Below are 17,538 nucleotides of genomic sequence, written 5' to 3'. Positions count from 1 at the left end.
AACCACAAAGCATTCTTCCCGCTGGGTCAGGCTGGCTGCAGGTGGTCTGTCTCAATGCCAAGGGCAAGGAATAAGGCAAGTCGAACTTAATTAGAGAAAAAAATAGATGATGGCACCATATCTATTTAGGGAGGAGAAATACTATCCTCTGAAATGCATGGGGCATAGGGTGTGACCCAGGCAGTCATCAGCTAACAGGAGACGTGGAGTATAAAGCAGGGGTTTTAAACCCGTGACTCGCGAGGAACAAGGGAGCAAAGAGACAGAGTCACAAAGTGGCATCCAGACGTTCCACCCTCCGTGGGGTCTGTGCCATGTCACTGCAGTGTTCAAGTAAGGCATTTTGTGATAGGATTTGATCCAAGAGATTCAGCCAAGATATGGAGCCCAGAGGACGTTTATTGAGCACAATCCGCTAGCCTCCGTGGCAGGTGTGCTTCCCGTGTTATCTCATGGAATCCACACAACAATTCTGAAAGGGGGGGCATTACTATTTTTCAGCAATATTCCACTGTAGCTCAAGTATTAAGTAGGTAGCATGGATTTGAAATCAGGTATGTTTGCTTCTAAAACCTCTGTTCCTTCCATTCCGTGACACAGTCCCCCTAACTCATTGTCTCTATCCTGGGCTTCAAGTTTATTTCTTCAACCAGCCTCAGTGAAGGCACTTCTGAGCCACTGGCGGGGGGGCGGCAAGAAGCATGAGGTGCAGACTCACTTGCTAGCAGGGATCGGGTTGTTCCCTGAGACTCTAAAGCCATGAGTAAAAGTTCATTTTCGTATTATTTTTGCTCTCTCAGGTTCTGCTTCTTGAATGGCTCCCAATATCTCCCCTCATCCCATGCAGATGGCAGTGCCTGACTCTGGTCACTTGCCAACTACTTCCACCCCAAAGCGGTCCAGTCCACTCGACATGACTATGTTCAAAGCTATGTCTCCAACAGCTGTGTAACAGACTCATGAGGTCATTTTTGTCTTTTGTCATTCCCTTTTCATTGCTATTCTTCAGGGCTTTGATTAGCAGACCAGGGAAACACACTCTATTCATTCAGCAAGAATTTATTGAGCATATACTACGAGAGCAGAAATGTTCTAGGTGCTGGGGACATGGAGATAACTAGAACGCAGTCCTTCCTTCCAGTACCCTAGGGCTCTGCTCACCTGTTCCAGTAATTGCTGCCTGGTGACAGGGCCCTGACTTCCTCACTGGTAACTTCCTTTACGGGACGGCCAGGACAGGAGCCCAACGACAGCTGTTTGCCTCAGAAGTGTTCCCTTTATTTCCACTGTTTCGTGCTATATTCCAGAGGCTTCTCTTCTGGAAAATTTACTGTATTTCCTTCAATCTACCTCTTTTTGGGAGCTAGCCCTCTTCCCAGAAGGGCAAAATGCCAAGAAAGGAATATCAGGGCAGTTCATGGTCTGTAATGGATGGAAATGTCTAACTTGTTGGAGCAGCAGGTTGGAGACCCACCCAAGGATTAAATTAAATGAATCGAGGAGAGGGCAGAGGGAAGAGACATTTTTTCAGGCAAAGTCCTTACTCAGGATTGCTATTTTACATTCAGTAGAATTCCCACTCACTCTTGATTAAAAACCCATTTAATATGGGAGGGGTTGTGGCATATTAGCGTTTCTTAGCAGTTCCCAAAATTACAATGCACCTGTTACTAAAAACTGGAGCTGCGTCAGAGCTTCAGAAACAGCAGTGAGGGAGAATGGGAGGAGGTTTAACTTGAAACTTAGCTTAACTTTCACAATGATAGAATCACATTTGTTCCCAATTCCCTTCCCATTTTTCACTGGTTGTTAGCAGCCTCTGAGTTCTTAAACAAATTTATCCAAAGGAGGATATTTTTTTCTTCAGGGCTTAGAGACAGTCTCAAAAAAAAAAAAAAAAAAAAGCCATCTGTTTCCCCAGTTTCCCGTATAAAGCTAATCAACTAAGTATTTAATCACTCCTCATGTCAGAATCAAGACGGAGGTTTATGTGAAACGTTCAGCTAGTTAAAAATGAGACCTATTCACTCACACACACAAGAACGATTTGAGAGCCGTGAATTTTTATAGTTAGTAGCAGATTAGCTCTAACAGCCAGCCTTAGAAAACAAAAAGGAAACAAATATACACACCCAAAGACAAACCAAAAAAAAAAAAAAAATGCCCACGTATACAAGACGGAATGAACAGGTATCAGAGGGCAGTTCCCGGGAAGACGCGAACTCCTTTTGATGGGGTTACTTACCCACACAAGTAGAATTCCCGTTTCCCGAGGGAGCAGCTTCAGGACAGCTCCAGCGCTGCAGTGCTGAGAGGCTAACAAAACTAAATTTAAAAACTACCGGCAACAGAATGATAAGGAACAGCAGCATAATCTTGACGGGCTTGAACTCTCAATAGAAAATAAGTTGACTTTGCTTGAGCATAGCCCGAGCAAGGTGGGTATGTCTGATCCCCAGTGTGTCCACCCGGGTTGGCCTGCAGCCCTGGGGCATCTTTTCCTCTGCTGCCCTGTTGCCCTCGAGCTCCTTCTCCTTCAACTCAAGACAGCGTCAAAATGCAGCCTGAAGGGGACACTCCAGGGAAAGATTTCTTTATCTAAGTTTTTGGGAAGCCGGTAAGAAATACCTGACACCCTTATGACAAATTTCGCGGAGTTTAACTGCCATGCACTGGAGGCCTGCCGCGGACTTCACTGTGACAGGCAAAGCGGCAGGGCCAAGGCTAGAGAGAGGAAAAAAAAAAGGAAAGAATTGGTGGAAAGTTCCAACCACGACCCTTGATGAGGCTGAAAGAAGAAATACGGACATACGATTCCTCCCCAAACGCGGTTTCTCTTTTTGAAAAGTAGAGTGACTCCCCTTTCCTTTTTAAAGCTTTTTGGCTCCACCCCTCTCCTTTAGCAACACTTGAGTGAGCCTCTGTTTGCAAATGCGAATGTGGGCAATTCCAGCTACAGGAAAGCATGGACGGTTGCCAAGGAGGAGATAGCTGGCTATTCACCATAAACATTCCGGGCAGAACCAGGGGGAGAGCAAGGAGGGGGCTGGGGAGCTGCTCGTGATGTCTTGGAGGTACCTGCTGAATACTGGCTACGTTTGAATATCTGGAAGGATGGAGACGAAGCTAAACCATGTTGTATAAATCAGTGGTGAACAGCATTGCTGATAATGCAGACTTTAGAGCAATTGATCACTCACCTGAGCAATATTAAAGAAAAATGACCTTCAGCTCATTATTTGAACGAATGTCAACACCGGTGCACATTCCTGGAGCTTAATCTTTCTCCCTCCTGTATATTTTATAGCGGAATTTGAAAGATTATTCTTTCCAAATCAAAGGGAAATCCCTGACGCCAGATGAAGAGCTACAGTATGCACAGACACCTTTTCTTTCAGCAGGACCATAATAAAACATCGTGAGGGGCCAGGAGTGCAGGGAAAGGAGGGGATTGTTATCATAGAGCCGTGTTGGAAAAAATAAGCTAATAGCACAAAATCTGGGAAGCATTGGAAATCCAGCATAGCTGAATGCTGTTCCTTCTCAGATAGTTTAGGCTATCTTTTCACATCTCAGTGATAGAAAATAAAAGCTGCAAGTGTGGAATAGCTGTCTGCTCGACCACTTTCTACTTGGAACAGCAGCAGTTGTTTCTTCAGGAGTGCACCCAGGACCCAGAAATATCCAGCTCAGGCAAACCATTTACACCAGATTTGATGAACAATGGAAATTTCTGCCAATTTATTTCATCCTGGAAAACAAGCTTTCATTTAAGTTGCCCAGAGGTAGTGTTCCCAGTGTTAGTCAAAATGTAGATAAAGCGATAGTCACAAAAATAACAGTCACGCTGGTGAACACCCCTTATGGAGAACGGGAATGACTCCAAGCCTTTTACTCATGTTTAATTATGTTCTCGTCATTTTCAAACACTGGGTCACTTTTCTGAAACAGCTAAAGTCAGGATTCCTCTGATTTCAGCCAGCCTCTGCCAGGCAGCTCTGACCCCTTACAGGAGAAACAGACCCTAGGGGGCAGCAGAAGTCATGTGGGGGGATACATGGAATATTCCATTGCTTTCTGGACTCAGACTCAAGACTCAGAACGAATGTCCTACAAATACCCTGCACTGAGTTACTAACCTTGTTAATGAGCTTCCCCTCCAGCAAATGCGTTGCCGGTGTCACAGGTGACAGCAGTAGAAGGAGCTTGCTTAGAGGACAGTCTATGTTAGTGGAGAAGAGAGAGGAGAATAACATGAACACAAATATGAAATAACCCACAAATATATTCTATTTGGATTTTGAATCTCTCATATTATTTTTGTTGTAAAAAATCTTGCTTTCCGAATTACATGTCACTTGGGCTAATGTGGTCATTAATGTTGAGCATAAGCCCCTTAGGAAATGATGGAGTCAACATGGGTATGGTAGGTGCTGAGACTGGTGACTCATGTTAAAGGTCAACCCCAGCTCATCCAGAGACAACCTAAGGTTGCCCAGATGGCAAATACATAGGACAGGGGCTACCACCTAGAAAGGACATCCAGAGATATTTAATAAGTCCATATTCTTATTTCTAAATAAAACTGGACCTCTCCTGGACAAATGAACATCCTCCTTATTTTAAGGTTGCCTAGAAATCTATTGTAGCTTTATGGGTTTGAGCTGCCTAATACCTTTTAGTTTCTGGGATTGAGTCAAATTAACTAATTCATTGATTAATTAAAGAGCTCTAAGTGATAGGACACTGTAGGGAATACAAGAAATAGAAGTCATGGTCCCTAAGTTCAAGACCTTGCTGAGGTTGATTAACCACCACAACAAAGAAGAGTCTATGAGTATGAACTAATGAATGACCAGTCACCAAGTATTCTGAGGGTGTCAGGAAAGAAGGGGAACTGCACAAACTATGTGGACCAGAGCATGCAGCAAAGCTTTCTGGATTAATTAGGAAGCCTCAGACGGGCATGGAGAAGGAGGAAGGCCATGCTGACAACAGGATTTGTGACAGGACAAAGAAAAAATTGCTTATTTATTAGATCTGTAGATCCTGAGGTGATGCAGTTGGATGGGAGGACCTGCTGGTAGGTCCATGAGAGAGTTAGATGTTAATGGCAAGGGGACAGCTCTGAATGCTTTTAAACATGAGTGGACATCAGTAGGAGAAGGGAGGCTATTGGGAGATATGTTTATGTGTGCTGGTCATCATTCTAACTCTTCAGATAAAATTTCCCTGTTGAAGCACAAAGCACTTAATTCTCCTGGCTGTACACACAGCTGTTATTAATCATCACCACCACCACCCCATCAACAGATTGCTTCCAATATGTCAGGCATATAGGAAATACAGATGCTCTATTCACATTGCTTCCATTCCTCAACACCATCTTTCAAGGTGGGTATTATTGCCCCATTTCACAAGAGAGGACGTTGAAGATCAGAAAGGCTGAGAATTTTTTCCAATATTACACACACTTATGGAGAATATGAATTCTGAAGTCATGATTCTCTCCTCATTAGATGGTGTTTTAGATCAGAATAAACAGGCTGGGATATCATCAAAAGAAAGATGTATATGATCACAGGAACCAGAAGTGACAAGGCAGTGTGTTTTGGTAGGAGTGACTATTAAATATCCATCCACAGAAAGAGTACACAGAATATTTCACGGTCCACTTCTATCAATAAGTGTCAATTGTATCGGGACAGTTCCTACAAGATTTGAAAACATTTTCTTGTTCTTCAAAAACAAAGTTGTTGACATCTGTCTGGCATTCTTAGCGATTCATACATGGCAGAAATTGAAATAGTATTAAGGACAAGAAATTAGGATCCCAGGCACAGGAGTTAGATATCAAGGGCAAATTACAATTTATCAAGATATGAATACCAGATATAAAAATTGTATTGAAGAAGAAGGGCAACTGTGCTCCTTGGTTTTTACCAAAATGAGCTGAAAACTTATATCCACAAAAAACCCTACACATGAATATTTACTGCAGCCTTATTCATAATTTCCAAATTTTGGAAGATGTCCTTCAATAGGTGAATGGATAAACAAAATGTGGTACATCCATACAATGGAATATCATTCAGGAGTAAAACAAAATGAACCATCAAGCCACTAAAGACATGAGGGAATCATAAACGCATATCGCTAAGCGAAAGAAGTCAATTTGAGAGGCTACATACTGTAGGAATTCAACTATATGACATTCTGGAAAAGGCAAAACTATGGAGGCAATAAAAATATCAGTGATTGCCAGGGTTTGGGATGGAGGAGAGATGACTGGGGGAGCACAAAGGATTTTTAGGGCAGTGAAACTATTCTGTATGATCTGATAATGGTGGATACAGGCCATTATACATTTATCACAACCCACAGAATGTACAACAACAGGAGTGAACCCTAATGTAAACTGCGGACTTTCGTTGATAATAATGCATCAATATTGGCTCATCAATTGTAGCAAATGGACCACATTAATGCAAGGTATTAACAGTAAGGGAAACTGGAGGGAGTGGGAGGGAAGGCAATATATGGGAATTCTCTGTTCTCTGCACAATTTTTTTGTAAACCTAAACCTGCTTTTAAGAAAAACAGTTTTTTATTTTTTTTAAAAAAAAGAAGTAATACTATGCTTAATGCACAGATTAAGTAATACCATGCTTCTAATGAAAGAAATCAGATTTTTAAAAGTACTTGGTAAATAAGAAGGAAAAGAGAAGTCCTACCCATGCTCCATCTTTCAGCTAAGTCCACTCCAATCACCTAGAAAGGTTCCTCTGACCAAGAGGAAGAAACAAGCCTTCAGAAACTGGGTATTTATTTTTAAAAGAACATAGTAATCCATAATATATAATTCCTAATTCTGTGAAGCAGCAACAAAATTTAAATTAAAAAAAAAAAAAAGCTCATTTTAGACTGCAATCCCAGCATGCCTATTGGTTTGCAACCTCAGGAGTTCCCTGGGTGAAAATCGAAAATGGCCTCTGAACACAGAGGGCAGAAGAGAACAAAGAAAGAGGCAGACCACTCCTCATTGGTACGTGGCAGGTTTAATAAGTAAGGGAACTTATCTACAAGGCTTGTCTTGGGCACCCACAAAATGAGTAAATCTTCACGCTAACCCCCTAAAATCTTAAAATTTTATGTAGAGACCTTAACTGAGTTCAGTCATGTATTCCATCCAGATGATCTCAACAACACATTGCTCTCTCAAGGCCGAGTCCTTGAAACGGCTCCGGCTATGAGAACGGTGGGCAGAACATACATTCCAAGGGCAGGGGAGGGGAGGGGGTGACTGGTGGTCACGTCCTCTTGATGACCTCCTCCAACAATCCCTCCTTCATTGTTCTGTCAGGTATTTTAACTTCTAAAAGTATCAAAAGTTAATGGAAAGAACTCTGACTTTTCTATCATCCACAATTCTGTTGTCCCTTTGTATCTGCAAGGGACTGGTTCCAGGACCCCCTCAGATACCAAAATCCAAGGATGCTCCAGCCCCTTACATAAAATGGTGTCATATTTGCATGTGACCTACACACATCCTCTCCTATACTTTAAATCATATCTAGATTACTTATAATACCTAATACAATGTAAATGCTACGTAGCTGCCATCACGTGGCAAGTTCAAGTTTGGCTTTTTGGAACTTTCTGGAATTTTTTTCCAAAAATTTTCCACGAACGGTTGGTTGAATACGCAGATGTGGAAGCCAGAGATATGCAGGGTCGACTGTACAATCTTTCCCCTGACCTTCAATTCTGCTGAATCTATAGAAAGCATAGTTCCATTAAGTATAGAACATTTGAAGGCTTGACAAGAGTACTACAGATGCTATAAATTATATATAATTTCATATAATTAAAACTACTTGCTGGAAACTAATGAAAATGCAAACCATATTTTCAGCTCTTCCTTTGCTTTTATTATATTTATTAAACTGTGAAGTAGTATCTTCTCTCCATTCCTCTACCTTCAGACAGAAATTGTGTGAAAATAATCATGGTTTACAACTTAAAATTGGAAAATGTATAAAATAGATGGTGGAGAGAAAATATTTGAGTAAATGATATATTTTTAAAGTTTCAAATACCAGAGAAACAAAATTAAGTTGCTTTCATTTGGTTTCCCAGCCTGACTTCCAGTTGAGATGCATTCACATTTTATTTTATTAAAGTAAAATTTATACAAAGTGAACAGATTTTAAGTATAAAATCTGATGAATTTTGGTAAACGTATATACACATTAAACCAACACCTCAACCAAGACAAAATGTTTCCATTACTGCTGAAATTTCCCTGTGCTCTCTCCAGTCAACCCCACCCATGTCCACAGGCAACCATTGTTCTGATTTCTATCGTCATAGGTTAGTTTTGTCTGTTCTTGAACTTTATAGAAATGCAGTCATACAGTAGGTTTGCTTTTGTGTCTGACTTCTTTTGTTCACCATAATGCTTTTGCTATTTATCCACGTTGTTGTTTGTATCGGTACTTCATTCTTTTTTTATCTCTGGGAAGTATTCTTTTGTATGAATAGATCAAAATTTGTTTATCCATTCTCCTGTTGATGGACATTTGGATTGTTTCCAGGTTTGGCTCAATGAATGTTTTCATTTCTTTTCAGTTAATACCTAATTACTGGTTCATAGGGTAGGTATATGTTTAACTTCATAAGAAGCGGCCAAACATTTTTCCAAAGTGGCTGCTCCAGTTTATATTCTCACAAGCAATGCGTGTGAGTTCCAGTTGTTCCACACCCTCACCTACATTTGGTATTGGCAGCCTTTTTAATTTTAAACATTTTCGTAGGTGTAACATAATATCACTTTGCAATTTTAATTTGCCTTTCTCTGATGAATATTGGTGTTGACCATCTTTTCAGATGTTAATTGATCATTCATGTATCTTCTTTTGTGAGATGTCTATTCACATCTTTTGCCCATTTCTTTATTGTGTTTTAAATATTTTTATTGATTTGTAGAAGTTCTTTACCTATATTCTGGATACAAATCTGATCTATGTATTACAAATATGTAAATATGTACATCAGATCTATGTATTACAAATATTTTCTCCCAGTCCATGCCTTATCTATTCATTTTCTTAACAATATCTTCTGATGAGCAAAAAATTTTAGTTCTGATGAAGTCCAATTTATCATTTTTTTCCTTTACAGTTATATTTTTGTCTGTGTTATCTCTAATAAATTATTGTCTACTCCAAGATCTCAATATATTGTCCTATTTTTTTCTAGGCACTTTTAGAGTTTAAGCTTTTATGTTGGGGGTTGTGATTCATCTTTATTAACGTTTGTATATTATACGAGGTTGGAGTTGAAGTTTATTTTTCTCCACATATATATTCACTGAATATATAGTTCAACTGAGGAAGAACTGACATTTTAACAATACTAAGCCTCCCAATCTCAAATATTCTATATTTCTCCATTTATTTAGGTCTTCTTTAATTTCTCTCATCAATGTTTTTGACTTCTCAGTGTAGAGCTTTACACACCTTTTGTTAAATTTATTTGTATTTTACATTTTTTGAATGCTCTTACAAATGAATAGTCCTCTGATTTTATTTTCTAGTTGTTTGTCGCTCCTTTATAGAGATAAAATTGAGTTTTATATATGGACTTTGTATCCTGCAACCTTGCTAAACATTTCCTATATGAGTATTTTTTTCATTGAGCCCAAAGCCTAATGTTTTGCTCACAATATCAGAAGTAAAATTAAAAATATGATACAAAATCATGGTTTTTTTTCCTCAAACATCAGCTATCTTTACTTGCCATCAGTCAGGAGCCATCATCAGGAATAAGGTGAAGAAGAAAAGCTTCCATTTGGTCCTTACGAAAAGTAAACATTAACTCCATTTTATGGAAGGTAAATATGAGGTTAGAGAAGTTAAGGATCTTGCCCAATGTGTCAGAGCTATTAAGTGATGGAGATGGACACAAACACCATGTCTGTCTGACTCTAGATTATGTGCCTAAACCACTGCCCTCTAGGGCCTCTTTTATTTCACTAATAATGTGAAGATGTGTGCCCATCCCCCATGCCAGCTCCTGAGACCAGGGCATCAACAGGAAAATAGGGGTTACCACAGCCACCTTCTGTCCTCTTTTGTCAACTTCTTTGGTGTCTCCCTATGTTTAAAATTCTACCCGATAAGGTCTCTCTGGCTGCTGGTGAATGCCATAATTTGTGTTGTTTGGAAAATGAAGTAGTCTTTTTCAGTGATCCATAAAGTTGTGCCTGGAGATAATAAGAAAAAGAGGCAGCCATCAAATTAAATAAATAGATGTCCGGATCTTCACGGAAGTTTGAAGCAGTGCTCAAGACAGGGAAGTCAAATGTGATTATAAGAAAACAACCCCAAGAATGAATGCAAGTGAGTATCTTGTTTGTGGAATAACCAATAAGGTGGTGTTATTCCAAATTCTACACAAAGACTTTAAGTACATTGGAGAAAGAAGAGAGGAAGGAATTTAGCCACTTTGGCTGAGACCAAGACATGCTGGGGCAATTAAAACACTGAATCTCGGATCCTGTGACAGCTCACCTGAATTAAATCTATGTCAAGGAAAGGATCCATTCTCTCATAGGTCACCTGTGGTTCCAGTTTCCCTGGCATTCATGTGTTCATTTTAACCCTTTCATGAAATGTATCTGCTAAACCAAGAATAACAAAATTATGCAACTCTGGCATTGTGCAGATGAAACCTCTTATGTGCAGTATTTTAAAACTATACATCAGAATCTGGCTGCCTTTTTTATTCAAAGGAAATTTACATTGTTTCCACAGAGTTTGAGAACCAGCTATAATCTTCATTCTTCATTCCCTCAAATGAAGGTGATTACCGTGTGTATATACAAGTAAACGTTACAGCCTCAGTCCTCTCATGTGTGCTGAGGCAAAAAGAAGAATTGAGATTATCATACCTGGGTCCTAGGCCACAGCTTGTCCAAAATGTAACTTCCAGCAGGGGGTCTACTCTACAATTATTACCAAAATGAACAGAACTGAAGTTTTTGATAACCTAGCCCATTCACAATATGACAGACTTTGACATGATTCCTAGATTATACTCTTGTTCTATATGTTGAGAAATGATATGCTTAGTTTCCCCCCAGTTGGTAAACGGTCAGTTTAATATTACACATATGTTGATCTGGTATTAAAATAAGTCTGACCTTTAGGAGCCGCCTCGCATTTGGTGCAACCTTGTTAGCAAGCCATTTGGCAACACACTTCAGAGCCATAAAAATATTCATAGGCGTTGACCATGTAATCTCACTCCTGGCAATTTCTCCCTAAAGGAATAATCTCTCCACTAAAAATAAAGAAGTTATAATAATACAAATAGGTATTGTTAGTCATGATAGCAAAAATTAGCAACAGTTTTCATTTACAACAGAAATAGTTAAGAAACTATTACGAGAATGTGATATAGTCATTAAAAGGGAAGTGTTTACCACAAAATTAATAGAAAAAATACAAACTCTTATCTATCCTACAATTACAGTGTTTATTATTTTGTATAACAGATAAGAAACAGAAAAATTGAAAATAGTTTATTTGAATAGGTAGTGACATTATGGGGGGGGAACCCCCATAATCTTAAAGTTAAGATTGTGTTGTTTAAAGCTGTAATTTTAAAGGCGACTTAAGTAAAATATCCACTGACTTCAGATGAAGAGCATTATGTTCAGTTCTTTTATAACCTAGAAATCCTGCCCTCAGGTCTGCTGCCTCTGATAGTGCTCTCCTTCTGACCGCCTTGTTTATTAAAAGGAAAACCACATTTAGAATGCAATTCCCTTAGAATGTTTCCCTACCTCCAGCGGGGCCACACTTAAACTACTCCAAATTCCATCTGGAATTCAACACTTCATAGGTAAGGATCATATATCTAGTCTTGGTAGTTCATGTCAAGAATGTTTGGGAGTCCAAAACGTACCCTCTGTTTAAAAATTGAGATTAAATTAAGATACAGTAATTCTCCAAAGGATGCTTAGTGTAAAATTTCAAATCTCCATATTGCCCATTGTTAGAAAATTAATTTCAATCTATCATATTATATATTTCCAGCTTTGGAAGAGAAACACAAAGCTTCAACGCTACAGTTTTTCTCTGACAATTTTTAATAAACTAGATGTTTACTTGACAAAATTATTGAAATGCATATGTGGGTAGAAACATGAGCCTAATCAGTACTGTTTTATATGATGTTTATATTTCTACCTTACTAACCTAGTTTTCCTTCAGTCTATTTTTTGATGTAGATGTACAGATTTACTAAAGCATTTCCTTCAAGATTCCTTCTAAGGATATTAGGAGTTTGCCCTCCACTGTGTTTCTTCAAGATGAGACATTTCATTACTTCCTGTCAAGCTTGTCTGTTTAGTAGTGTTAAATGCTTCTCTTTTCTTCAAATAAATGTTAAAGTAATAATGTAATGTGGTTATGAATTTTTAAAACAAGTTTCCATGTGGAATGTTTCATGTGTAGCAAGTATTAGATATACAGTAATCTTTACCCACATCTGAGTCTTCAATGAGAACAGTTGGTCTCATGATTCACCCTTCTTTGAGAAAAACATAAATACTTAGAATAAGAAGCATAGCCCACAGGAGGGTAGTCAAATATGGATTATTTTGGCCTAGGGATTAAAAGACAAAGGCAGGGCTTTGGGCTGAAAATTGAAGATTTTTTTCATTTGTGGGGAAGAGCATAGTTTTTTATTTCCCACATTTACTGAGAGGAGTACCAAAAGCATAGAATGAAATCAAAAGTTAGGAATCATTCTTAATGGATCAATGATAATTCATGTATGAAAGTTTATAGGGTCTTCTGGATTTGCAATATATTTATAATGGGCTTGGCATTTATCTGAAGGGATTGGTGTAGTTTGAGTTGTTCTTGCAGTAATACAGGAATCAGGTTCTACTTCCTAAGCCAACGGACGCCTTTACTCTGAAGAAAACATCAATGACATTAATTAACTCATGATCACATAACTAAGAAAGCTTGAACTAGGAATAGTATCTGGATATTATAAGTTTCCCATTTCCTTTTATGATTCTAAAATTATTACTGCTTGGTGACTGGCTTATTTTTATTTAAAGTTATCTCAGAGGGAGCTACTCCAAGTCTCCTACCAGATTCCTAAGTCATATGACCAGCCATACATCTTGTCAATACAGAGATAGTGCCTGGCACAGAGCAGGCACTCGGTATATTTTTGTCAAGTGAAGAAATAGATGACTAGCAGGTTAAAAGTAAAAAGAATAGGAAAACATCTTGCTCTGTGTGTGTCTTTTTTTGAGACCCTCAAAAATCTACACATAGGCAACTAGTTTCCAAAAACCCAATAATAGCAAAATCCTCCATGGGCCTGATAGTTTTGGCTTTCTCTCATGGAAGTCATTCCCAAAATATAGCATCAATCTAAGGTAAAAACCTGCCTGATCATTTGGAAAATTCTGAGGAACCCTTAAGGGGAGCAGAGATGTATCACTTCTACCCTAGAAGGAAATGAGGCCAATGGGAAGGGGGAGCAATGCACCCATGTGAGAAGCCCTGTGACCCCACACAACCTCCCAGCTGCCCAGGGAGAAAAGCCAGCGTGTGGATCTCAACCTTAAATGCCACGATGAGAGAGAGAATCTAGTGTGTGGCATCTGAGTCCCATAGCCAGAGACACACCCTGTGTTCTATCACAGCTGTCCGTGCTGTTCTTGGATGGGGACAAGGAGGAGGCTGGCGGAGAGCAAAGTCGGAGGGCATAGGGGTGACTTTAGTGCCTGGATTCACTTAATATTTGAACAAGTTGATCTTTGGTAGAATTAATCCATTTAAAAGCGGAACTTCATTTGATGGCTCTGTTCCTATTTTTTCCAGCATGCTACACGGCTTGGAGCAATTCACACTTATTGACTCTGTACCTAACATTCACCTGGAAGTTACTGATAAAAACAATAAACAAATCAAGAGTCTGAGAGCACCGAGCTCACCAAAAGTCAATAATAGGCCTTTTCCTTAGTCTCCTGTAAACATGCCATTTATTCTAAAATGAATAAAGGAAAACATTCAGCACCTAGCAATCTATTTCATGCTTTTTTAATGTTACTGAACACCCAGTTAATCACATTCCAGAGAAGGGTGACATTTCTGGGGCACAGAAAGAATGGTATTCACAGCTATTTCCCCAATCACATTTACTACCTTGAGTCAAGAACATCCAGTTGATTGCTTAAGGGAATGTATCTCACCTGAAATCCCCTTGGGTTGCATGCATTTGTTTTATGCTGATTATGTTGAGTCAAATTCTATCGGACATTTAGTCCAGCAACTCTTAACCAAATTCTGTTCTCCTAGTTTAATATCTGGCTTCAGGTAATTCACCTGCATGAAAGTGAGGAAACCTGGGTACCAATAGTGGCTCTGACCTTGGATAAAATGCTTATCCTTCTGGGTACTAGTTTCCTTCTCTGTAAATTAAGAGGGTTGTACCAGATGACTTCTAAGGTGTCTTTTGGCTCAAAGGTAGTATGTGCTGTGATTGGCAGTGTAAGGGACTACCAGTTACTACCATCGTTCATCCACTGAAAGGAAGAAATCACAGCATTTTATAAGGGATCATGGAGAGCCAACTCCAACATCCTCTGTTACAAAAATAAGGAAAATGAGGCCAATAGGGAAAAAAAGGTGTCCCAGGTAGATAGTGGTAGAACAGGCTGAGACCCAAATCTCTTGAGATGTCATCGGGTACTTCTTCTATAAGACGCTGCCAAGCACAGTTCTTAAATCTCGTACTGAAAGTGGAAGTCTGACATCAGCTAAGGAGTGGAGTCAAATTCCTCTTCTCTCTGTTCTCATTGATCTTTGCTAATATCTCTTCCAGCATTTACCACATTGCACTGTAATTAGTTGGGCGTAGGTGTGAACAACAGACACATACATACGCTCACCCCCAAAGGCACTTATGCACACTTTAAACTGTGAGTTCTTTGAGGACTTTGTCAACTCTAAAGAGTTTTACACATAGTGGGCACCCCATAAATGTTTGCTGGATATCACTGCATGAAATGCTTTTAGAAGAATGTATGAGAGGCTGGGAGTACCAATATTTACCCCTCCTCTGCTCCATCTTCTTCTCCCCGTCCAGATTTTGCTCCAGTAGCTCATAAACACAAACCCCTGACACCTACATGGAGATCACAGTGACAGCCTTATTATTGGAGGCTCAGTAAATCTCAGCATACATGATGTCCTGGTGAAGGTAGATTAGCAAACACCAGTTGCACTCAAGCCAAAAAGAGGCTTTATGCTTCCTCCCTTCTAGCCTTGGGAGCCACCCAGACAAAGAACCGGATCCACAAAGAAACTGAGCTTGCAGAAAACCACAAGCTGCCTCAGCAGCCACCCAGGCACCCCCAGGGCAGACAAGGAGACCTGCCTTCTGTCCCAGCCTGGGTATGAGCATCACATGAGACCAGACACCACGTAAGACATCTGGTCCGGACCAGTCCACGAGGTGTGCTGGGCTGGGGGTTGGAGGTGCTCAGGTGTATGAGGCTGCTGCCTGGGCCCAGGACCAACTGATGCCTGACTTTCACCAGTCATGTTAGCAGCTCCTCTTCCTTTGAAGAAAAGGCTTGAAGAAGGGGGGAGAGAAAAAGTACAAAGAAAACAACAACAACAACAAAAGAGCTCACCAAAATACCTCCTTGCGCAAAAATATCAAGATGGGAAAGTAGATTCTCCCCCCTTGAGAAACCATTATTAAGAAGAAAAAGAATTTAAATCAAATAAAATGTTTGTTTAAAATAAAATCCTTTTTAAAAGAATGCTACTTAAATGGCTGTATTGGTTTTACAAAATGAAAGTTATTAAGAATATTTGGCTGATTTATATGAGCCCATTATGAATTTTTAATTAGTTTAAATATATATTAGTTTTCCTTTATAGAAGTAATACATGATTATTCTAGAAAGCTTGGAAAATAGAAAAAAACAGCAAGAGGGAAAAAATTAATTTTTTTTAAAGTCCCAACCATCTAGAGACAACAACTTATATAACAAATGCATTCTTTCTGAATATTTTTTTACAGTTGTAATCATATGATATAAATGTAAATTTTATTTAAAAAAATAACATGTATGTTTTCTGATGATAAAAGTAGTATGTATTCATTGTAAAAAAATTCTTTACAAATACAGAAAATAAAAATCACTCTAAAATCCACAGGTAGCATATTACTTTATAAAAGGGAAAATGAAAAATGACCACATCTGGGACTTCCCTGGTGGCACAGTGGATAAGATTCCAAGCTCCCAATGCAGGGGGCCGGGGTTCGATCCCTGGTCAGGGAACTAGATCCCACATGCATGCCGCAACTAAAGGCCCACCTGCCGCAACTACGGAGCCCACCTGCCATAACTAATGCCCAGCGCAACCAAATAAATAAATAAATAATTTTTCAAAATGACCACATTTGTGCCAAAGTTTTGCTTTACAAAGCTCTCACAAACATCTCTGATTTTGAATCTGCAACAAAACCGTAGTAGAAAGTTATACTTCTAAGGTAAGCTTCTATAGTTACCCTTCTAAGGTAAATTGATAATTTCTAAAGTAAATTCCCTCTCTTGTGGGAAATTATTCTGAAAACTTTTTAGCACATCACTTTTTCAGATTTCTAAAATCCATTGTCTACATGATGCACCTAGAAGGAAATGAAGATTATATCCAACCCAATGCCAAGTCCTAGTGATTCCTCTGGGCTGTAATCTAAACTGATTATATAATCTGAACTGATTATAGCCCAGAGACGTGAAGCCTTTAGAACTAAAATTTAGAGACACAACTTTACTTGAATCATGGCTAACCTTTTAGCAAATAATATCAGTTAAGCATCATTAAGAAGCTCTAACCTCAGCTGTGCATTGTGTAATCACCTGGGGAGCTTTTAAAATCCCAAATATGTAGGCCCAGACCAGGGAAATCAAAATATCTGGGGTCTGGTATCAGTGCATTTAAAAGCAGGTGATTCCAATGTGCATTCAAGGTTGGGAACTCTGCTCTAGGGGAAAAGCGTCACACGCCCCCCACCCCCAATAGTGCTTAGAATGTATAGAATGTCTTTCACCTCAATGGCAAAACATCTCTGGTACACTGGTCCCCCAGTGTAGATTAGAGATAACCAGAAACAAAGTGTATTTTTTGTTTTCCAATTATATTCTTTTTTCCTAATGTTTATTATAAATATATCATATTTCAAATATATATAGTCTGATTCTCTTGTAAAGTTTCAAGAAATGTTTTTTAAATTTTCAAAACTAAGTTAATTTTAACTCATTGATAGTTTGTATCATATCTGCTCTCCACGTCACATCATACATACATTAAAATTGCATATAAATTAAAAACTTCAAAGTAAAATACAACTATAATAAGTGCAGGAGAACATTTGGAGAATATATATGCAATTTGGGGATGGGAGGGCCTTTTTAAGCAATATGTA

At 39.0% G+C, this 17,538-nt stretch overlaps 1 protein-coding gene across 6 annotated transcripts in view; it reads right to left on the bottom strand.

Annotated features, from left to right (window-relative positions):
* Positions 1–2,856, bottom strand: part of EGF (epidermal growth factor) — an 87,035-nt gene extending 84,179 nt beyond the window's left edge. For all 6 annotated transcript variants that reach the window (XM_007191031.2, XM_007191036.2, XM_007191034.2 and 3 more), the window contains exon 1: positions 2,246–2,856. In XM_007191031.2, coding sequence (XP_007191093.2) covers positions 2,246–2,372 — 127 coding nt within the window. In that variant the 5' untranslated portion in view covers positions 2,373–2,856. The remainder of the gene's footprint in view (positions 1–2,245) is intronic.
* Positions 2,857–17,538: the final 14,682 nt, after the last annotated feature.

This window comes from Balaenoptera acutorostrata, chromosome 5 (assembly GCF_949987535.1).
Source record: "Balaenoptera acutorostrata chromosome 5, mBalAcu1.1, whole genome shotgun sequence".
Classification (NCBI taxonomy): domain Eukaryota; kingdom Metazoa; phylum Chordata; class Mammalia; order Artiodactyla; family Balaenopteridae; genus Balaenoptera; species Balaenoptera acutorostrata.
The sequence above is the reverse complement of the archived record's forward strand: the minus strand, read 5'-3'. Positions and strand labels throughout refer to the sequence as shown.